Genomic DNA, 23,498 nt, shown 5'->3' with positions numbered 1-23,498 from the left:
TCCCTGCCCATGGCAGGGGGTGGGATGAGATGGGCTTTAATGTCCCTTCCAACCCAAACCATTACAATCCCTCTGGTGAAGAACTTTTCCCCAATATCCAGCTTGAGCCGAGGTATTTTAGCTCAAATTGTGTTCGCCAGTGAGCACAACAGGAAATCCCCCAGTCAGGAAGGAATCCCACAAGAGGAGAGCAGCAGGACACTCACACTCTTTGATGAACAGGTAGGTGAGGGTTAGGATGACGGTGTGGCCGCTGTACAGGTAGTCCCCACACATGTTGTGGGAGCCCGTGATGGACAAGCCTCCGCCAGCAATCAACTTCATTATCCTTCGCAGGTGAGATTCCCAGTCTCCAAAGAGCTGGTGAAACAGCAAAACACAGAAACACAGTAAATATCACAGCTCAAAGCAATGGTTTTAACCAGCAATTTGGCCTTTTAGTTCTTCTCCCTTTCTGCTTTGATCCACAAGATCAATCAGCAGATAAATAAATCCTCAGCCTTCCCCAAAAGCTGGCAGCACATTTCTAGCAGGAAAAAGACTGGAAATGAGACACGAGTGTTTTGATGCTTTGCACTTCTTGTAGCTGGTGCTCAGGTGAGATTTTTATTCCGTTTGAGAGGCACCACACTCTAAAATAAGTGAGGTTTAATTTAGTTCACATTGTTGGTAGCAGCACAGGCCCTACTGGTGATTGTCCAACAGAAACCAGGAGAACTGCCCAGGCTGAACAGCCAGCTGCCAAAGCTAGGATCTGATGAACAGAAGAGCACCTCACTCCAAACCCTAAGGCCTTGGAAAAGTCTGCAAGATTATTTCTTTCCACTTCCCATTCCAACAGAAACATCTGTGGTGTCTGTCAGAGCATGGTGCCAGACTTGTGCTTTGAATCCACAGCAGCCCAAACAGGGATCTCCCTCTACACTGGAATTTGCTCTGGCCCACTCCCAGCCATGGCACTGGCTCACACTGCATTCCTGAAAAACCTTCAGCTTGCCCAAGGAAAGCCAAATCCAAACAAACCAAGTCCCTCCCATGAGGACACTCTGCTCTCTCTCCCAAGTGATCGAGGGCAGCTGTCACTGCCCAAGACTTTTGCTGCTTTCAGCTCTTAGCCAGGCACCAAATATTAAACACATCCACAAAAAATAAATGCCATGGGACAACCAGGATGTGTGGAGAACCTCTGGGACCCATCAAGAAGCAGGGACTAATGGATCAATGCACACGTGTGCTGCATCCTCATTTTATGGTGGTTGCAAATCCATGGAAACCATTGAACTGTCAGAAGGAAACACAGATCCCCCAGGCTGACCATTATGCTTTTATTTTAAAATGGCTTTGCTTTAGGAAGAGGAAATTAATAATTTCTGACAGACTTGAGCATGTTCTTTGCAGGAATTAAACATTTCCTGCTAACAGTTGCTCACAAACACTAAACTGCTCCCCAAAGCCCACTTTTCACAATCACATTGAACTCAATAAGGTGTTGAGAGGTTATTCTTTTCCCACCAGTACTTTTAGAGCTTTCAAGAAAACCCAGCTTTATCCTTAATCTTATCAGGGCCCTCGGCTTGTCTCTACTTGAGTAATGAGAAGGATTTGCCAATGCCGTAAATTCCCCAAACGGGCAGATTTATTCACTTCAGCCCATAAATACCTGTGTTCTCTTTTTTAATTTCCTAGCAGCAGGCTGTTCAAACACAGTGCTGAATCTTCTCCCAGTCACTTCCCTTTCCAAAATCCCTCCAAAAGCCACAAAGGTTCTGCCTTGGCAAACACTGGCTGGACTCTCCCAAGGAACCAAAGCATTTTGGCTTCATCTGGAAGTGCCAATCCTCACCAAAACAACAACAGCACATGAATAAAGCCCAATCAGGATTTTATTGCCTGTACCTCAGTGATTTTACAACCTGCCATCTGATTTATGGCTGTGCTTCTGCCCTTTCCTCTGCTTCAACTGCATCATAACACAACCAGCCCCAGGAATTGCAGTAAGGACCAGGACTCCAGCAACGCTGGGGTGAGCAGAGATGGATGCAACACCACCAGCCCTGTCCCATCTCCACCCTGAGCATGTGAATTACCCTTCCAGCCTGACCACAAGGGTCAAATACCTCTGTCCCAGTAGCCTGGTTTCAGCCATGGCTTTCACAAGCCTAATTTATCCCTTGAAGTCAGTGCTGGACTGGGGAGGAGGTGAGAAGTCCTTGTGCTAAGAGAATTTGCAAAAATATGTGCAGGAGACAGCCTTAGGAAAGTCTCTCTGGGCCATTTTCAACCATGGATCATATTTGGATTTGACACACTGAGGTGTTTATTTATTTAGAAGTCAGTGACTCACACATGGCAAAGGCTGAACACCTTCAGCTTCACTGGGGACAGGAACATGCTGATCATGCAAATTAGCTGAAAATGTCACAGAAATTGGGTGGTTCAGTGCTTTGAAAAGGGTGGGAACTCCTGCACTGCCCTGCAGCACCTGTCAACACCTCCACTGAGAGGGCAGCCAGTGACCTGCAGAAGGATGTCTCTGTCACACCAAACCAGTGTTCTCAAATTAAAATTATGGAATGGTTTGGGCTGCTTTGGGCTTAAAGTTCATCCCATTTCACCCCTGCCATGGGCAGGGACACCTTCCACTATCCCAGGCTGCTCCAAGCCCCACAGTCCAACCTGGCCTTGGACACTTGCAGGGATCCAGGGGCAGCCACAGCTGCTCTGGGCACCCTGTGCCAGGGCCTGCCCACCCTGCCAGGGAACAATTCCTTCCCAATATCCCATCTATCCCTGTCCTCTGGCAGTCTGAACCCATTCCCTGTGTCCTGTCACCCCAGTTCCCGATGCAGGGTCCTTCTCCAGCTTCCCTGTATCCCTTCAGGCCCTGGAAGGAGCTGAGAGGTCTCCACCCCCCCTTCCCTTCTCCAGGCTGAGCAGCCCCAGCTCTCCCAGCCTGGCTCCATAGGGAAGTGGCTCCAGTCCCCTCAGCAACTCCATGGCCTCCTCTGGACCTGCTCCAACACTTCCATGTCCTTCTTCTGCTGGGAGCACAGAACTGTGCACAGAATTCTCAGGGGGCTCTCATGAGAGCAGGGCAGAGGCAGAATCCCCTCCCTTAGAAACCTTCTTGAAAACAGTTTTGGGAACAGCAGGATGAGGGGGAAACACGTGGATTAGAGCATGGCAGGGCAGCCAGAAGGAGTTTACCTTTGGAGAACACTTGAAATGCATTCCAGGTACTGGGAGTGTAGTCACATACATGGTAATACACCGGTACAGGTATAGTGTGCCAACTATACAGAAAAATCTTCTGCTAATTATAGACCTGGCAGGGAGAAAAAAACAGACAAAAATAAGGAGGTCACTCAAGGCAAACAAAATCCACAAAGGTAAATAAAACAAACCACCAGCTCTTTTCTCCTGATGCTTTGGAAACTCGTGACACTATCGGCTTACACCTGGGAATGCTGAACTACTCCACAAATATTCCCACGCCTTCCAGGCCAGGAACACAGGAGCAACTGAACTCACACTGCCCTTGAAGGTGATTACAGGAAATCTAAGGATTAGGACGCAAAAGCCTGTGCAGATTTGGTGCTGAAGACATTAAAGGGGATTTCATGCCCCACACCCCTCCATTAGCTGTGGCCGTCACTGATTTCCTATTCGAGGCAGGGGATAAAGTTACAGGATTTTCATTCTAAGATGAAAAGGAGTAAGTTTATTTCAGCTGACACACAATTTAGTGATTACAAAGGGTCTCCTGTATAACCCAGAAGAGTGAGAGAACACATCTTTCCTGAGCAGCATTATAAAGGAAGCAGTTCACATCAGCAAGGAAAGCTCCCAAATAAAAATGCAGAGCTGCTCTGGCTGCAGGACAGGCTGTTTGCAGGGAAGCCACTCAGCAGCCACAGCTGCAGAGATATTTATTAGTGAGGGCTGATGTTCACAAGGAGAGCAGATGCAGATTTGGGGTACTGTGAGGTGCTTCTGCAAAACCAGCAGGGTAAAGGATGGGCTCAGGAGGGACAGCCAGCCCCAAAACTGCCCACTGGGGTCACACCTAGAAACACCTCAAAGAAAGACAATTATATCTCTCCTGTCACGTCCACAAGGACAGGAGCAACCTCTGGAGAGTTCCTAAGGAGAGATCACTGCCAGGGTTACAGAAATCAGGGGTGAATCCAGTTACAGAAATCACCCTTCATGTGCCACTAGCTATGGGTTTTGGTTCATTTTAAATCACTGTTCTTTGCACTTACGGCCATTTCAAGCTGCAGATTCTGGCATTCACAGAATCCAAGAACAGTCTGGATTGGAAGGGACCTTAAAGCTCATCCAGTGGCACTCCTGCCATGGGCAGGGACACCTTCCACTATCCCAGGCTGCTCCAAGCCCCAAAGTACAACCTGGCCTTGGACACTTCCAGGGATCCAGGGGCAGCCACAGCTTCTCTGTGCCAGGGCCTGCCCACCCTCCCAATATCCCATCCAACCCTGCCCTCTGCAGTGGGAAGCCACTCCCTGTGTCCTGTCCCTCCAGGCCCTTCAGGAGTCTCTCTCCTTCTTTCCTGGAGGTTCCCTTCAGGCACTGGCATTCAGTTGTTGCTATTTTGCTTACTTTTGAAAAATAATATTCCTAAAATCAAGCTGAGCTCCTTTAAAACTCGGAATTGGCCATCTTTCAAATTTTTCAGTGCTTTTGGCACAGTTATTAAACTGGAGGGCTCCACTCTCAGAGGAGTATGATTTTGCAGTGCCAGATCACCTTGCATGCCTTGATTTATCAGGAAAAAAATTCAACTCTTGCAGGGTAAACACATTTTGCACTGGAGTACTCACTGCTGTAACACAGTATTCCAGATATTTTTTTCCCCCTCTCCTGGTGTAAACATGGGCAAAGCTGTGAGTTAAGAATTATAAATGTAAAAAGCCTCCTGTTTCTCCAGAGGATTTGGGTGAGTGTGAGACTCAGAGTCAGCCAGCAAGTACAACCTCCACACTTATTCCTGGCCCAGCCAACTCCATTCCAGCTCTGCAGACCTCAGCAGGGAGCACACTGCTCCTTCAGCCCCATGAGCCAAGCACATGGCCAATCCTGGCATTGTGCTTCTCCCACAGCATCTGGGAATGCTTCCCAGAGAAGTTAATCTGCCTCAGCAGTTTCCTTGAGCTCCCTGTGGAAACTCCAGAGTGCCCAGCCAGGCCTGCTCCTGCTTTCTGGAGAGATACCAGCCCAATCCCATGCCATGGACAGCCTGGCATCGTGGAATCACAGAATGTTTGGGCTGGAAAGGACCTTAAAGCCCTTAAAGTTCCAACCCTGCCACAGACAGGGACACCTTCCACTATCTCAGGTTGCTCCAAGCCCCATCCAGCCTGGCCTTAGACACCTCCAGGGATGAGGAAGCAGAAGTGAGGAAGGCCCATCTTTATTCCTGATTTAGGTTTAAAAGAGAGGGGATAACCCCACCACAAAGGGGATTCAGCTCTTTCTGTAGCACTGAGTCACCACCCCTTTGGTGTGCACCATCCAAAACCACAAGAACAAGGTCCTCCAGATAAAGCCACCTTGCTGGGCTCCTGTTCCTGCCAGCACCTCTCCTGCTCTTCCCTTTCTCCTACTCTTCTCTTTCTGCTGCTCGGCCACAGCCTCTTGGACCTTGATCCCTCTGCTCACAGATAGAAAAGAGGGATTTTGGCCTTCGAAACATTCCGTGATCAGTGCATTCACTGACCAAGCTCTGGGATACCCTGGCATCTTCCCCTAACACCAGAAAAGGCCCTTCCAAAGGGGACTTCCCATGGAAGAGGATTGGAATGGGATGATCTTTAGGATCCCTTCCAGCCCCAAACATTTTGTGATTCTATAACATAAATAAAACCAAACGCCCCAAAGCAAATGGGGACACGGTAGCAGGGGGACCTTCACATCTGCCAGTGACATCAATATGTATGTTACCATCAACTCAACCCACATCTCACTGCTTCAAAATCTCCAAGGATTCTGCTCTTCTTCACCTACAGGCTCTGCTCAGCTCCACCAGAGGGTGTTTGATCCCTGGAACAGCCCTATTAACCCAACACCTCCTTCTTGAGGTAAATCCCACACCACCTCCTCTAGAGCTGTTTCCCTTGGGTTTAAAATCATGGAATATCCTGAGCTGGAAAGGACCCACAAGCATCACTGATCCAGCTCCAGTCCCTGCACAGACACCCCAACAATCCCACTCTGTGTGGAGCTCTGGCAGCCTTGGGGCCATGCCCATTCCCTGGGGAGCCTGGTCAGTGCCCCACCACCCTCTGGGGGAAGAACCTTTCCCTGAATTCCAACCCAAATGCTCCTGGCACAGCTCCAGCCCTTCCCTTGGATCGTTCACAAGTGCTCTCACAAGAGCATGAGTTGTGCTCCCTCTGAACAAACAGTGAGTTCAAAACACCATTTCATCCAATCCACGGCTTTTCACCCATGATAAAGGTTCAAGTTAACCGTGCAGGCAAACACGAGCAGCGGTGTTGCTCAGTTTCTTAGGGAACATTTTTGAAAACTGAGATGAGAAGATCACAAGAAACTTCATTTTGTTTGGGTGCAAACCAGCATCTGCCCTCCAAAAGCTGTCAGAAGCACTCAAGTTTTGAAAAGGTTTTACTTACTTGTACTTTAAGAGCAGCCACTGAACAAACCACAGTCCTACAAGGATCATGCCGTTGATTTCACAAATAGAAAAAGCCCATTGCACCCGATCAAAGCGATCAAAAAATGCATCTGGGAGGGGAGGCTGCACCTCCTTGGGAGGCACTCGTTCATGAACCACCGAGATAGTCACCGTGGTGAAGACAAAACAAAAAAGTGCATAAATAAAAGCCAGGAGAGTCTTGCCCCACTCCATGGGATACTGCGAGCGCTCCGGCTCCGGCATGGGGATCTTGATCATCTCCTTCTTGAACCCGTTGGGGACCCCATTGAGCTTGAGCGCGGCGCCGAAGCCGTTCTGGCGCGCGGCATCGCCGGCGCGCACGTGCCCGTTGGTGTGGCCGTTCTTGTGAGCCTCCATGTGGTGAGCCATCTTCAGCCCCTCGATCATGTTCAACAGCCGCTGGCCGCTGTCGGAAGACACCCGGGACAGAGGGGATTTCTTGAAATCCTCCTCCGTCAGGTTGATGAGGTCCCGCCCGGTGAAGCTCTTCAGGGGCTCACAGTACTCCGGCACGGCATTGTCCGTCAGCCAGTTGGTCACCTCCTCGGGTGACCACAGCACCACTTCTTTCATCTCGCCAGGGACCGTGGCACATGGGCTTCAAAGCGGGCAGCAGTCACTGCGGCTCCAGCGCGGCGGGAAGCTCCTCCTCGGCTTCATCTTGTCCCGGGAATGGGTTTGGCCAGAGGCGAGAGCCTGTCCCTACCCAGCCGACACCGGCGTGTGGGCGCCGCCGCCAGCATAGGAAACGCTCTACTTCATCTTCGTGTTGGCATTCTTCTTCCTGGGGAGGGGGAGAAAAACCCAAAACCAGGCATTAGGACTGCAAACATTGCAGTTTGGGGCCAAAGCCAAAATTCCTGCACAAAACCAGCTGTGCTTGGGATGGACAAGAGACTCTGGAGGGAAAAGAGCAGCAGATTTGAGCTCCAGCCTTGTACACACAGCACTGTCCTTCCTGAGCTGGCTGGTGATTCCTTAAAAGATTTAACACCACTCTGCAGCTATGGGAAGCCTCCTTCCTGCTCTCTATTTTTTACATTTTCCATTTCAATGCTCTAGTCCATGAACAGCACCAAAACTCCTCTTACAATCATCATACCCATGGATTTAAGCAGCTACAGAGCAAATGTTTGGTATTATTTGTGGTAGAAACCTTTTCTACCCCTTACAGACTGGTACCTTAATGCAATGTGTGGCACCAGTTGAATATGAAACCTGTTTTTCACTCTGCATGGCACAAAAATCATAAAATCACAAAATCCCAGACTGGTTTGGGTTGGAAGGGACCTTAAAACTCATCCCATTCCAGCCCCTGCCATGGGCAGGGACACCTTCAGCTAGACCAGCTTGCTCCAAGCCCCATCCAACCCACCCTAGAACTCCTCCAAGGTGCTACATATAGTCATCAACACTAAAAAAATTGATGTAGATAAGAAAGGATCTACTCTCTGGGCCAAAAGAGCAGCAGGAAAATCAATAATCAAGCAGATTAGCCTGAAAATAAACTGAAGCATTTAGGTTTGCAAGCATTTAGCAGCTCTGTTAGGTGAATTTGACTGTTTCCAGGGTATACTGCTCCAATTCAAAGAAATGTTTTCTACCAGCTTAAAAAAAAAGGAACCAGTAGAATTTTTTTTTATTGTTTTTTTTAAAAGAGGAACTAAGTAAGAAACTTCTATACTCAATGAATTGCAGAAATAGCTTAGAAAAGCTGATCGGTTCCAGTACAAAAGTTACAATAATACAGAAGTTACTTGCTTGGAATCTCTTCCTGAAATTCTGAGACACGAGCAGCAAACAAGGCAGCAATGATAGTGACCACCACCAGCAAATCCTCAGGTCTGGGGTGTTTATGCAATCAACCAAAACTGCTCCTCCCCAGAGCAAGGAGGGGAAAGCAGTGGAAGCCCCACCATCCCACAGACCGAGTACTCTGCTGCAGCATCATGAACATGAAGTGAGAAGGGGTAACAGCACAGGGAAAAAAAACCACTTTGTATTTTCAAAAGTCAAATCAAGCCTTTATCAGCTGTAAGAATATTTTTAGCCTCTTACAGGCTCTCAAGTGTTTGCATTTCATTGAAGGGAGCAAAGTTGTGACTGAGGAAAACCAAAATAATTTACCCTACTGGCATGATTTGAGCTCAGAACAGACACAAAGCTTTACTCCTACTTATGACCACACTGTGCATCAATTCATTTTTTGACCTGTTGCCTCTAAGCTCAGCAAGAAACACAAGGTTTTTCCATGGAATGAACTGTGATGGCAGAGAAAAGAAAAAGCCTTGGATGGATTGGCTCTCACTTACTGGACACACCAGGAATGTTCAGATATTTAAATCCATGAAGCAAGCTGGGATGAAGATGACTCTTCTATTTTGTGCATATCTCTTTTGTTTTAAAGCAGAAGTGAGGATACAGCTCTATTTGCTCCCTTTCTTTCAATACTGAGGAAGGCTTTCAAGCCACAGATTGCTTCATTATTCAAGTTGTGTTTAGCAAATCAGTATTTAGTTACAGAGCTCTGAACATGGAAAAAGGATGGCCTGAATTATGCATGGTAACCCACATTAGAAGCTCCTACAAGGCCGGGACCGAGCAGCAGCTCAGCTCCACCCGCCCGTCTCTGCGTGCTCATTTCAAATCCCAGCTCTGGCAGCATAAATTCCCAACAGACAATACTTACAGACTTCTTGTTGCTTCCCAGGATGGTGCCTCACAACGTTGATAAAGCCAAAGTAATTTATTTTTAATGCTGCTCCCCCAGCCGAGCTCTGGGCCTGCAGCAGGTCCCAGCTCCCCGCGCTGTTTCACAGTCACAGTGCTGCCTCTCCCAGTCCTGTGTTACAATCCAGCTTTGGGGCTGTCTGAGCACTCTGTGGGCACCACGAGGTGGGCCAATATTAATTAAACCTTTCCAATTTTCCACACTGGAGTGCCTGAATCCCAACTTCCCAAACCCCTGAACCTGACAGGGCAGCTTCCTGACCACCCCCAACAGCATTTTTAAGGACTCGGCATCCCAAAGACACATTTCAGGAGCTTATAGCCAACCTTCAAATTACATCTCCACCATCAGGGAAGGTCAAGATTGGATACTGGGAAAAAATTCTCCATGGAAAAGGCTATCCAGCCCTGGAATAAGCTGCCCAGGGCAGTGGCAGAGTCACCATCCCTGCCTGGAGGGATTTAAAGCATTTGTAGATGTGGCACTTGGGGTTGTGGGTTAGTGGTGGCCTTGGGAGTGCTGGGGGAATGACTGGACTCCATGAGCTTAGAGGGCTCTTCCAACCTAAACCATTCCCTGATACATTCCATGCAAAGCTGCCAGCAGGTTCTAAGATGAGCTCCAGATGGAAAAATCTGTTGCCAGCTGCAAATAGCACTCTTACTGGCACAAGAGTCCCAAAATGCTGGTGTGACCCCAGGACACCTGGCCTGGCAGCCTGACAAAAACCAACAAATGTGTTCCTTGCAGTAAAACTGCGGGTTTGGGCAATATTGCTGGAAACTACAGTTCCAAAATGTGCAATCTCAACCTGCTGCTCTCACACCACCAGTGTAAATCACTATCAAGCACCTTTTGCAAAAGCAGAGTAAATGATGCAGGAGGAAAGGTAACCCTCTGCCAAGGACACAGGCCATGGAGATAAGTTGTTTTCACTAAGAGTTAAAATGAGGAAAATGAACTAAAATTTTTAACACCACTTATTATTCAAGCCTGTTTTCACAGCCTGTCTAATGGGGGAGGAATAGGCAAAAAAGCTTCTTTACTCACACCTTCCAGCTTGTCACATTAAAAATTCCTCATTCCCCGTGGTGTATCCATGAAAGCTTTTTTCATTTCAAGATGGGGTGTGGTTAGCAGAAACTACGGGGGACTCACAGCTCTCACTGACCCCCTCCCTTCCACAAGAACTCTTCTCCTCTCCACACAAGCTGAAGACACGAGGTGGGGACCAGTGTCAGCTGCAGCCAGGCCACATGCTCAGGCTCAGTGTGGTCCCTCAAGGACAAACCTGGCACACACAAACCTCCCCAGCTCTGCCACAGGTTGGTTAGCCTGGCTGACTAAAAAAATCCCTCCATCCGCAGCAGAGCTGCCTCATTAAGGAGCCTGAACCCGACAAGGAATTATAAATAACAATGTGATTACCATAACAATACCACCTGCACCATGGTAATGATGCTGTGGAAAACCAGAACCTCAAAATACCCACACAAGAGCGAGCAGGATGAAACAACCTCACCCAAGGGCTCCAGGTTGAACCTCCTTGTGTTTACAGGATCTTTTTTCCCCCTTGCCAGCAAACACTGAAGTGCTAACTCAAAACACAGGGAGTAATTCCCACCACCACCACCTCCATCTACACCTTGGCCACGGCCACCCCAGAGGGTTAAACAAATATTTGGGGTGCACTGTTACAACCCTACCTATCAAGACCTGTTCTCCTGAGATGCAGCTGGGCATAAGGAGCAAAGGTGGAAGCATCAACCTTCTGGGTTAAAGGACAAGATAATCAGCCGTGAAATCATCAGCTGATTACTCCACACTTAGAATCATGGAATGATCTGGCTTGTCAGGGACCTTAAAGCCCATCCAGTGCCACCCCCTGCCATGAGCACCTTCCACCATCCCAGGCTGCTCCAAGCCCAACCTGGCCTTGGACACTTCCAGGGATCCAGGGGCAGTCACAGCTGCTCTGGGCAGCCTGTGCCAGGGCCTGCCCACCCTGCCAGGGAACAATTCCTTCCCAATATCCCATCTGTCCCTGCCCTTTGGCACTGGGAAGCCATTCCCTGTGTCCTGTCCCTCCATCCCTTGTCCCCAGTCCCTCTCCAGCTCTCCTGGAGCCCCTTTAGGCCCTGGAAGGGGCTCTGAGCTCTCCCTGGAGCCTTCTCTTCTCCAGGTGAGCACCCCCAGCTCTCCCAGCCTGGCTCCAGCCCTTGGAGCAGCTCCAAGGCCTCCTGTGGACCTGCTCCAACAGCTCCACATCTTTCCCATGCTAAGGACAAGGCCCAGGTCTGGGGTCTCCTTGCAAGCAGAAACTGTTAAGTCTCACAACCAACACTGATGAGACAAAACCACATCCACCTAAACCAGTAAAAAAACACCTTCCATATCTGTTTGTTCATCTCAAAACTCCTCCTAAACCACTTTGAAATCTAACCAAAGCAAAGAAAACCTAAGCCTCCCAAAATCAAATTGTGCCCTTCTCATGTTTGTGTTTTTACTCTCTAAGCTTTGCTGCCAGGGCAACAGTCACTATAGAAATCAAGTCAAATAATAAGCTATTTCAGCAACTCGTCACTAGGAGCCAGGAAATCCTTTCAGAGGCAGTGGGTGTGTTCCACTTGCAACCCCCAGCATCCTTCCCAGACAGCCCAGGAAAGTTGAGAGGATCTAACCCTCGGTGAAAAATTAGGGTCTAAATGAGAGAAATTTGTAAGCACAGCTGGCAGATACAATAATTGCATTACAATGTACCTTACAAAGGTATTTTGGCCCTTGGAAAACTAACTCTGAGGCTCACACTGATAATGTGTGCACACAAATAAGCAGGAGAAAGGACTGAAGCTGCTCTAAGGACTGAAGATTTAATGCTTTATAACCCAGCCCACCAGTGAATTCCTCAACCCCACTGATGAGCAGGAGTTACACAGAGACCGAGTGCCCTGGATAAAAGCTGGCAGCTCTTGTCCTGTTTTTAGAGCACAAAACAAACTGTTCACAGCAGCAGGGCCTGAGTCACTGCTACAGTCACCTCCTCTCCAGGCATTTCATTGTGGCCAATAATGCCCTAGCACCTCAATAACTGGACATCCTGTACTTGACAGGAGCCTCTGCACACCAATTTGCAAGGAAAGGGAAGTGCCTGCCACAAATTAAGTGCTGGATAGCCCTAACAAGCTCTCAAGCAGTGTTTCCCTCCCTCCAGGACAGCCTTGCCTCCAAACCAGTATCATCCCTCCTGCAACACTAACAAGCAAGAAACTGCTGGCAGTGTAAAACAGGCCAGTAAAGCTGGGTTTGTGCTGGAAATGCAAATATATGCAAATATAAAATAGCTGTAAGTATAACACTGAGGCACAGGTGGGCTCACAAATTGCACAGAGCTCCAAGATAAGTTTCCAAGGTCGGCTCCAGCTGGAAAACATTGGCCTGTGGAAGTCAGAGCAAGTGGAGCTACTACTATGAAAAGAGAGGCTGGGATGAAAATGCAAAGCAACGCCCACATCCCCTGAACAGCTACTTACACAGCTTCAGAGGGAGAAAAAGCCCTGCCTGAATACTACATAAATCCCTGAGCAGCCTGTTTTTTTTCTAAATTACTTGATAACCAGGAAGAAAAAGAAACCCTCACCATATATTTTTTTATCCTAATTGAATTAAAAAAGAACACCCAGAAATGAAAATCCACTCATGGCTGTAACAGCTCAGAACACAAATCCAGAGTTGAGCAGGAAGGATTTAAAATCCAAAGTATTTGCAGCACATTTGGATAACCAAACAGGTCCCACCTCCAGATGGGAACATCACCAGGGACTATTTCCCTCCATGAGACTCCACCAGAGGTTGGAGCACCCTGGTATTAGTGGAAAGTGTCCGTGCCCATGGCAAAAACTGAACCTGGATGGTCTTTAAGGCCCCTTCCAACGCAAACAATTCCCCAGTTCTTGACTTACAGCCCTATGCCTCAGCTTTCTTCCTCTCTCATCTTCCTGGTGCTTGGCAGTAGTTATGAAAACCAGCAAACACTCAGGAGGAGGCCTGACCTGACCAAGTCTCACCCCAGGAGCAGTTGCTAAGCAGGGCTTTCATTTCCCCAGGATGGAAATACTGCTTCCAATGATCTGGGGATGGAAAGGATGGAGTGGGGAGGAGGGCAGGGCAGGTTTAAGTTGCAATTATTTCAGACTGTGAAGTCACCTCAAGTCAGGGAGGCAGAGCCAGGCACCAGGTCCAGAACCTTTCTGCCCATTCCAGGGGTAACCCAAGCACCCATCCCATTTTGTACTCCATTACACAATCCTATTGTCTCAATCCTAATAAAAATTCAACATCTGCAATGGAAGTGGGACCACTGTTGGCTTATTTTTGAACAGCTGCAATAGGAATTCCACATTCCCCATCCCAAATGCAAAGGGCGGTGTGAAAATATTAACAGAACATCTCAAATCTTTAAAAACGAGTTTAGACTGGATATTAGGAAAAAAACAATCTCCCCTGTGAGGGTGGGGAGGCCCTGGCTGGCACAAGGTGCCCAGAGGAGCTGTGGCTGCCCCAGGATCCCTGAAGTCCAAAGCCAGCCTGGACTGGGAGCACCTGTAGAACGTCTCTGCCCCTAGCAGGAGGTGGAACAAGATGAGCTTTAAGATCCTTCCAACCCAAACCATTCTCTGTTTTTATGAATAATCTGCTTAGACACCAGGATCTTCAATGCTTCAGCAGCTTCCTACAGCAGCAACCAACGCACCCAGCACTCCCCAAACCAACCCACACCCCTGGGGCACCATGCCACGCTCAAACCTTGCCCATGTGGGATCTGGACAGGAGCAGAGTGTCTGTGGGCTCGTGCTCGGGCAGCAGCAAGCTCTGGCTGCCGTCCCCAGCACAGCTGAACACACATCCCTGTGATGCCTCAGAGTCAGAGCCAGAGATAGGGCAGGGCTGGAAATAGAGCCCCGCGCCCTCGTGTAACCCCACAGACAATCCGGTACTGAAGAGGGCAGGGCAATGCTCCCCCTCCTCCTGAGACTACCCAAACCTCCCCAGACTGATCCACAAACAACAAAACACCTTCAAAGGAAAACAGATGAAACACTGAAAAGGCAGGAAAAGTGTGGAGTTTTTTCCCTACAAGGCAGGGCAGAAGGATGGAAGCAGGAAAATAAGGAGAGATTAAACGTTTGTGACATGCTCCGTATTTTAACTCAGTGCAGGCGTTTTGGGGTTTTTGTGAGGTTTCTTTATCTCCAGTGACTACCTAAAAGCCACTTATTATTAGAAAGTCAGATTTGCTGGAAACCTCTGGGAATCTAAGTGGCAGCATGAATTTAAAATTTAAAAATCATAGGAACAGAAAGGGAAGTTGTGCCCAAGGAAACTGAGAGCAGTCTTGTGACTGATGGTAACGTGGCTCTGAAATGCAGACTCCAGCATAATTTGCCAAACCAGCCATGCAGATTAGGAAAAGGAAACCTGGCAGAAATCACAGAGAAAACAGATCCTCACTGAAGACTTAAATCAGTTACTTGACATATTTTTTTAATATTAGGGTTTGTTACTGGCCATGTATGAGACAGTAGCCAGACCACAACAGTTGCTCCCTCCCAACTTCCACTGCCAAGGTTGTAACTAAAGCAAAAGAAAACCAAGTTTACACACTAGGATTCCCAGCCTAGAATAATATTTCCATATTTCATTAGCAATATAAATATTTCATTTCAAACATCCTACTTCTGAAGTTGCAGCACATCAGGCCCACATCAAAAAGACTCCAAGCCTCCAGAGTTTAAAATGTGAATATCTATAGATCTTCATGCACAATGCTGTTCTCTGCGCTTCAGCTGTTACTTTTCATAAACCCATCCAAAAGACACACCATTAACATTATTCATTTTCAATGCCATTCCTCTTGGAAAACAAAACAATCCCTGGGTCTGCCTTTATTAATTTAGTTTCATGTAACACCGAGTATTCCTTGGTCTGACAGACTAAACACCACATATATTCAAGATTACTGCTGGTATAAATAGTCTGAATTTTTGAACACAGAGTCCTCCTCTTTCTAGCACTACCTGCTCAGATTTGCACCAAAAATCAAGTAAGTCTCTTCAAGACATCTATCTGCAGGAAGGAAAGGAAGGCTCATCTTGCAGAGCTGGTCTAGAAAAATCAGAAACACAGGAAAAGGAAGAAAAAGGAAAAAATCCCAAACCATTTTGATTGCCAACAAGTTACGGGTGACTGGAGCCAGATCTCCTGACATTGCAGATGAACTGTCCTGGCATCTTCCTTTTTGTGCTCATACTACAAGCAGAAAAAACCCTCTCAGTTCATTTGCTAAATCCCAGAAGCTTTCTTTACTCTCCATCACAGGAAGTCAAATCCCTCTGTTTGCAGTGGAGATTTGCCACCGCTGGCCTTGGCTTTGATAGCAAAAACACGCTCCAGCAAACCCAGTGTGGCTGGGGACACAAATCCTCCCCTTCCCAGTCCAGCCATCCAGCACCTCCTTCTTCAACAGCCACAAGGAGGGTGCCAAACAATTCAGACCAGCTCTGGACCCTGCTCCAAGAGTCTCTGGCTTTTGACTTCTACAGGAGATTTCATCATTGTTGCTCAGTGTTTTGGGCACTGAATGCAATACTTTGATGATTCAACAAGCTCCAAATTTCAGAATTTGGTTTCCAGAAACCCAAGCCTTTCCTTGCCCAGTGCTGCAAAGTAGCTTTATCTGTGTGTGAGACTATTCCTACTCATTCCATTGACTGTTCCTACTCATCTGCTCCCAATCCGTGTCAGATGTGACACTGCTTCCATCGATGATCTGTGACACCAGCAAATGCCACTTAAATCTTGCTGCTGACAAGTGGGCACTGAACCCACAGAACAGGAATTCACAAACATCCTCCCTGAAACAGGAAGCGTTCCTTACAATTTTAACTGAAAGATAACTGAAGGTCACAAAACAAGCACTGAAAACACGCTTCCTTCCACACTGACAGCAATGGTGACAGTGTGTACCACCACGTACATGTCAAATAACTTCCCAGATCACAAGCAGAGTCACTTGAATTCATTACAGTGTGTTCAAAGGCTGCAAAATATGTTTTACATATTCCTCTCAGCTCAAAAGTTATGATCAATTAGGTTCACAAAGAAGGAGAAATAAGGGAAGATAAAAAACTCAGATCTCGCCACCTAACTGTTCTGGAGATTATGAATATTTCAATAACCACCTGAAAGCTTCAGAAGTTCCTCCTGCAGTCACATCCAATTGCTTCTAAATTCCTTTTCTAGTGGCACACTTAAGGCACAGGGATGTGCCTGTGTCATGTGGTCCTAACACCTTTATGGAGATGTCCATCAGCCACCTGGGAATATCAGCCATTCTTTCCTCTGCCTCCACGATCTGGCACACTGAACAGGAAAGGCTGGATGGCTGGGTAACAGATCCACAGGCTGAACTGGTAGGATTTGAACACGTCAATTAAATCACTTCCTAAAGTAACCTATAATTCCAGCCAAACAAGGGAATCTCAGCTGGAGGTACCGTGTGACCAGCTTTGTGTCCTGCCATGGAAATTAAGCTGCATTTAAAAATAGAATCCCAGAATGGTTTGGGTTGGAAAGGACCTTAAATCCCATCCAGTGGCACCCCTGCCATGGGCAGGGACACCTTCCACTATCCCAGGCTGCTCCAAGCCCCAGAGTCCAACCTGGCCTTGGACACTTCCAGGGATCCAGGGGCAGCCACAGCTGCTCTGGGCACCCTGTGCCAGGGCCTGCCCACCCTCACAGGAAGAATTCTTTCCTGATATCCAATCTAACCCTACTCTCTGTCAGCTTGAAATCAGAACAATATTTCACCTTCCAAACTCCCCCACCTGGGGAGCTCTGTCATCCACCACTCACCCACAGCCCATAAAACTGTTGCAAAGCAACCCAAAACAGAGTGAAAAGCTCAGCTAGTACTTTGTCCATCCTTTTCAGCCAGAAATAACTAAAACCACATCAATCAGATGCCTTCTGAATGGGTGGGACTGTGATCCCTTTTCTCCTGCCACAGAAGGGATGAAGGGGTGTCCAGCTGCCAGCACGAGGCACAGCTTCGAGCAAACTTTCCTTACCAGTCTACACATTCTCTTTTAACTAAAAGAAGGCAAGCCAAAACCTACAAAACTACAGATTGGAAGATGTCCTCCTGCAGATGTGTTTCCTCTCATGAGGCTGTGCATTAGGCACGAGGGATTAACAGAAGGTTTCGTTCTCTCAATCCACCCCAGAGCGAGCACCCGCTTTATCGAGCATGTCCCTGCGGGGCACCCGCCACACACTGCTCCCAGCAAACACAGCCCATTGCTTCCATAATCTCCTTTGGTTTAGGCACTCCAAAGCCACATCCACCCTTGGAAAAACAATTAATGAAAGCCAGCATTCCGTAGTGGGAAGCGGACATGGGAATTAACCATCTAAACGTTTCAGAGGGATCACTGCAAAACTGAGCCTGGGTTTCCCAGCTGCTGTTCCACAAACAGTTAACATGCAACAAAGAGCAGCCCTGCATCTTACAGCAGCCAGAACTGCAGGAACCCAGTGGCTCTGTTCTCCTTCCAGAAAGAGGAACCCACACAAATCAACCTCCGTCCCTTCTGTGGCAAAGTATCGCATGACCAACCAGCTCCAGAGGCATCTGGCTTGAGGATCTTTAATTATTTGTTGTTGTTAAGTGTGAACAGATGAGAGGGAGGGAGAGGAGGAAAGATTTCAATCTGCAGTCACGTGCTCACCATAGCTCTATGCAAGCAGGTGGGTGAAGCTCAGATTAGCAAGGTATTAAGGAGAGCAAGGCAGGGATGCCAACAAGATGCTGCCTGAAAATAGCCCCACTCTGACCTATCTCCTCTCCCATATGGATCAGGAGATCCATGGCCACAGAGCCATGGCTCTGTGACTGCTGGGAAAGGATGGGAGATTGCAAGAGTATCAGAAAAATCTGCTGAGGCTGAAGATAAAAGGGGAATGGCCAAGAAGATAATGAAGCAGCAGCTATGCAGGAGAACGTGATGCTCCTTTCCATCTCCTGTCAGCACAGCCACAAAAGAGCTTGCTGGGAATAAGCCCTTCCCATAGGTAAATACTTGGGGACACATTCCCTGGGGATGTCCAGCAGGATCTGACATCCCTGCTGCACGTGAGCAAGCTAACAAAACAGGGGAATGACAATTCTGCTGCTGTTTCTGATGTGCAGGGGCTCCTCTGAGCAGAAGGGGTGAGGTAAGATGTTCTGGTATTGCAGAAATTCATCTGGGGGTTTAGAGTGGAGAGGGGGAAGGGACTGTTCCCTGTGAGGGTGGGGAGGGCCTGGCAATGGGTGCAGCAAGCTGGGATAGTGGAAGGTGTCCGTGGCAGGGCTTGGGATGAGAGGATCTTTAAGGTCCCTTCCAACCAGAACCATGCTGGGATTGTGTGATCTGACAAGGAGCCCTTGAGAGAAGGACACTGGGAAAAGCCCATGCAGGCACCTCGTGACAGGCTCTGTGACTCCCCAGCACTCCCTCCAGGGGAAATTTCCTGCTGGGAAATGCATATGGGCCTCCTGAACACACCAGCTACCAGCATATTTTAGGAGTACAAAACAAATAAGGGCCACCTTGCCACAGCTGCTGCTTTACCCACCCAGCCCACAATCAGACTTGCTCTACAGGACTGTCCTTGAGCTGTGCTCTGACATGCAACTTTCAGATAAATCTTCAAGACCCTCTAAACCTGATAAAATATGACATTTTAATAAGAAGTTATTTTAAAAAAAAATAAATCTTCCATGTAGAAGGTCATGAAAATTCACTGTGAGTCCCCCAGGAATGGCAGAGCTCCTCCTGCAAGCAACACAAGAGCTGCTGAAATGACTACTAGTGGGAAAAATACAAGTGGTATTCTGGAAAGAAGATCAAATGCTAGGAGTGTTCATACCAAAAGATATCAGACAGTCACAGAAGTTGGAGTTTGGTGGTTGTTCAGGTCTTTTTGGTTTGTTTGTATGGTTTTTAGAGGTAAGGGTGGGGCTACTAGATAGAGCACAGGATATAAATACACATGAGATTATCTTTTAAAAGTAAATATATTATTATCTGACCTCAGGCTTTGCAAAAGGTTTTCACTGGGTCTGAAAATAACCTAAATTCACAAATATTTCATGTGGGTAAGGGGACAGAAGTACAGTGGCAGGTATCCTGATGAAATATGCAGCTCACCCTGTGTGGCACCACAGCAGCACTGGCAATGAGGGTCGAATTTGAGGTTTGATTTCACATCAGCAGTGAAACAATGCAAGGACTGGAATTTATGTGATCCTGAGACAAAGTTGTGCTGGTTTGGATCAGTCTGAAATATAAGACATGCCACATATAGCACCATGTAAATTCAGATTTAATGGGGACACAGTTGAGCTCAGCCCAGAAAAGCCAGCAGCTTTGGACAGCACAAGGAGACCATTTCTGGTCCTGGTTCCTGTCTGGTTTTGGGATTTCTTGCCCTCCCCAAACACGATCTGCAGGAGTCAGATTGCCAGCAGCAAGGCTGCAGGCTCTCCTTCTCTTCTGGAGGAGCAAGGAGGAAGGATCAATATTCAGAAAGCTCTTGAGAAGCAGTGGAACAGTCCCTGGGGAGCGCAGCAGACACAGGGCCAGCCCAAAATTCAGGAAACCTGGAGCTTCTTAGCCCACTAAAAGCCACTTTTTGCCAAGTAACCAATTTCCTTACACTCTCCATTAAATAAAACATGAAGGGCAAGCAGAGACATAAAATATGAATGCACACACGTCCAAAAGCAACAGGCCCTGTTATTGTAGATGCTGCATAAGTCATTGAGGACAAGGGGATTTGTGTCCCCTAACAGAGGGCACAGAATTTAGGGTAAGTCAGCAGGCAAGGGAGTTTGATATTAAGAAATGTTGCATCTATATTCACCTTTGTGATCTGCACTGCCTAAAAATAGCAGAAACCACTTTAGTTCATGTATTATTTAGTCAGGCAAGATGGGTGAAAGGCAGAATCAAGCCTCAAGACAAACATCAAATGATTTTGATGGGGGCCTCCACCAAACACTTGGAATGGGATGCCACAGCACAGAATCCCAGAATGGTCTGGAATTGATAAAACCCATCATGCCATGGGCAGGGACACCTTCCACTATCCCAGGCTGCTCCAAACCCCAGTGTCCAACCTGGCCTTGGGCACTTCCAGGGATCCAGGGGCAGCCACAGCTTCTCTGGGCACCCTGTGCCAGGGCCTGCCCACCCACAGGAACTCTGATTGGGAATTCAGCCAGAATAACCAAAATGATCCTTTCTGCCTGATTTCCATGCTTGGGGCTGTGACAGTTAGGAGCTGCACTGCTGAAATTCACTGCTATATCTGTTTTCCAGAGCTTTGCCACACAAACACAACATCTTTACAACTTCAAGTGTTAGCAGTTACAAGTGTTGCTTTAGCAAATTTCTCAAGGGAAGAGTAATAGCTACTTATGGAAAACTTGCCCCCAATCATTGCCATCTCCTTTTTCTTGAGATTTTTTTTTTTTATTTATTTCTGGCAGTTGACTGACAAATAACTGTTTGCTGCTGTTTACAATGCACAACATCTTGCCTTTTTTGTGTTTGAACAATTTGATTTAAAAGGCACAGCAGCTTTCAGACAGCTGGTGGCAGACAACATACAAATTCAGTCTACCCACCCTGTAGGTAGCTGAAAATCACTTTCCACCTTGAAAATGTGGCCCAAAGTATTTCTGGACTACCTTTTTACTACTCTGTATTTAAAAAGTGGACTTGAGGTGACCCTGCAGACAGCTGGAAGAGCTCAGGATGAAGACTGTATAAGTGAATTCTCTAGGACAGGACATGCAAAGCTCCAAGCCAGTGGTGCTCAGGTCTTTGAGGGACTTCACACTGCTCTCTCCTACCTTACAGGTCTACAGAGCTCAACAGATCCTTGCTGAAGATCCAGAAATTGTCAAGTCTATCCCAACACTCAGCTTGTGGATGCCTCCTCCTCTGATTATTCTGAGGTTCAACAGGACTCTTCACACCCAAACTTATTTCTGAGCATAACATCACAGAATCCCAGAAGAGTTTGGGTTGGGAGGGACCTTAAAGCCCATGCCATTCCATGCCATGCCATGGGCAGGGACATCTCCCACTATCCCAGGCTGCTCCAACCTGGCCTGGGACACTTCCAGGGATCCTGGGGCAGCCACGGCTTCTCTTTGCAACTTCTGCTCACCTGTTTTCAAAGGTGCTTCCTAGACAGGACTCACTCCCTGCTTCAAAGCTCTGCATGGCAGAGCATGGAGGCAAACTGTATTATACAGGAATCTCACAAAATCAGGGAAATCACAAAGAAAAATCAGGAGCATTAATCTCTGACTAAGACCAGACAAGAAAGAGGACGAATATTTGTGCTCCCTATTTTTTTTCTTCCTTATTTTCCCCTCCAGTAGAGTCAGTAGAGTCTGCTCTTCCTTCTCTCCTTTTCTCCATCCTTTGAGGCTCTTCCCAGCCCAATCCAGACAAATCCAGATGAAGAACCACCATGATTAGGAGAAAATGGAAAGGCTGCTAAAACCAGGGAAATGCCAAACAACCACCAGAAAGAGAGGGCAGAGTATTTTAGATAACTTTGTGGTGTCTCCTCATCCTCCTCCCTGCCCAAAAGAACAAGAATCAGTGTGAAAGGATCCCAAGAATGGTAAATAAATGATGATCCTGTTCATTAATGAGCTCAGGCTGCAATGAAATGAAAGCCACAGCAGGATCTGTAATCTCTCACAATAAACCCCTCCAACAGGATCACTCCTGCACTGATGGCTCAATTGTGCCTGAGCAGAACGTTACACAACATTAAACATTAACAAAAGCCTGAGCTTGGGTCACTTTTCTCTCAGATAAATCCAAATCAGCAACCCAGTGCTCTTAGCTTAAGTAAACCAGAATTACCAGGTCAATTCTTTTCCCACCTTTCCCTTCACATCTGATAAAAGCAAGGCCACCACAGAGAAGGAAAAAAGTTTAGAAATAGTCCCTCTGCTAAACATTTATATTGTTAAAGTTTAAAATACATATGGTTTGGGAGAGAGGTGCTGGTGTAAATTTTGTAGCTCAGAAATTAAACCAGAGGTAAACTGTTCTGGGCTTTGAGGGTTCACTCTCAGCTCCCCAGAAGGACTTCTTCCCTCCTCTAAAATCCTGTTCCCAGCAAACAATTGCACCACTTCTGTTTTTGGAAGCTGCAAGATCTGTGAAGGCAAACACAACAGAAAGTTGCTTTCATTTCTCATTTGGCTTTTGCAATATCACTTTTCATAACTTCACCAGTATTGTAGTGCATCTAAAAATCTTGGTACCTCCCAAGGGTTAAACCCACCTCTGGTTTGTGTAATGTTAGTTCCTACCTGAGAACCTTCTCCCATTCCCCTTCCCATTGGCTGTGACCTCCCTGCATCCCCTGATCACCCCTGCCCCCAGGTATAAGAGATAAGACCCAGAGCATGTCGGTCTCTCTCTTGCCCCGGATGGACGACAGACAATAAACCCGGGATTACTCCAGCAAGTTTGGGCCTCCTGTGTCTAAATACTTTGAGTCCGTGTTGTATCCACTCCAGGACCCCTCCGCCACCTGTGTCCTGAGACGAGCAGGCTCTCACCACGGGGGGTGGGACAGAGGGGTCCCATCGGGGAGTAGGATTATAACACACCAGAGCTAGAGATCTCCTCATCACCTACAACATCTGTCCACTCTCTATCTGCAACAGTATTAAAACAAACGTAAGTTTCTCAAGGTTTGACCAGGTCAGATCACAGGATCCCAGGATGGCTGAGGCTGAAGGGAGCTCAGAGGGCAGCTGGTGCCACCTCCCTGCTCCAGCAGGGCCATCCCAGAGCACAGGGCACAGCATTGTGTGCACACAGCTCTGGCACAGCCCCAGGCAGGAGAGCCCACAGCCTCTCTGGCCAATGTGTTCAGGGCTGGGCACTGCCCAGGGAAGAAGTTGTGCCTCCTGGCCAGGGG

At 47.6% G+C, this 23,498-nt stretch overlaps 1 protein-coding gene across 8 annotated transcripts in view; it reads right to left on the bottom strand.

Annotated features, from left to right (window-relative positions):
* SGMS1 (sphingomyelin synthase 1) overlaps positions 1–23,498 on the bottom strand; it is an 87,624-nt gene that overhangs the window by 5,285 nt on the left and 58,841 nt on the right. For 7 of the 8 annotated variants that reach the window (XR_002001916.2, XM_015633266.3, XM_033515471.1 and 4 more), the window contains 3 exons: positions 6,657–7,484; positions 3,208–3,325; positions 207–360 (listed from right to left, as the gene is read on the bottom strand). Coding sequence is in view for 7 of the 8 variants with exons in the window: in XM_015633266.3 (XP_015488752.1) it covers positions 207–360; positions 3,208–3,325; positions 6,657–7,273 (889 nt within the window). In the remaining variant the exon portion in view is untranslated. Of the gene's footprint in view, positions 1–206; positions 361–3,207; positions 3,326–6,656; positions 7,485–22,601; positions 22,726–23,498 lie in introns of all 8 variants that reach the window. The other variant, XM_033515473.1, reaches the window with a different exon arrangement.

Source organism: Parus major, chromosome 6, assembly GCF_001522545.3.
Source record: "Parus major isolate Abel chromosome 6, Parus_major1.1, whole genome shotgun sequence".
Taxonomy (NCBI): domain Eukaryota; kingdom Metazoa; phylum Chordata; class Aves; order Passeriformes; family Paridae; genus Parus; species Parus major.
This window is presented reverse-complemented; position numbering and strand designations above follow the sequence as displayed.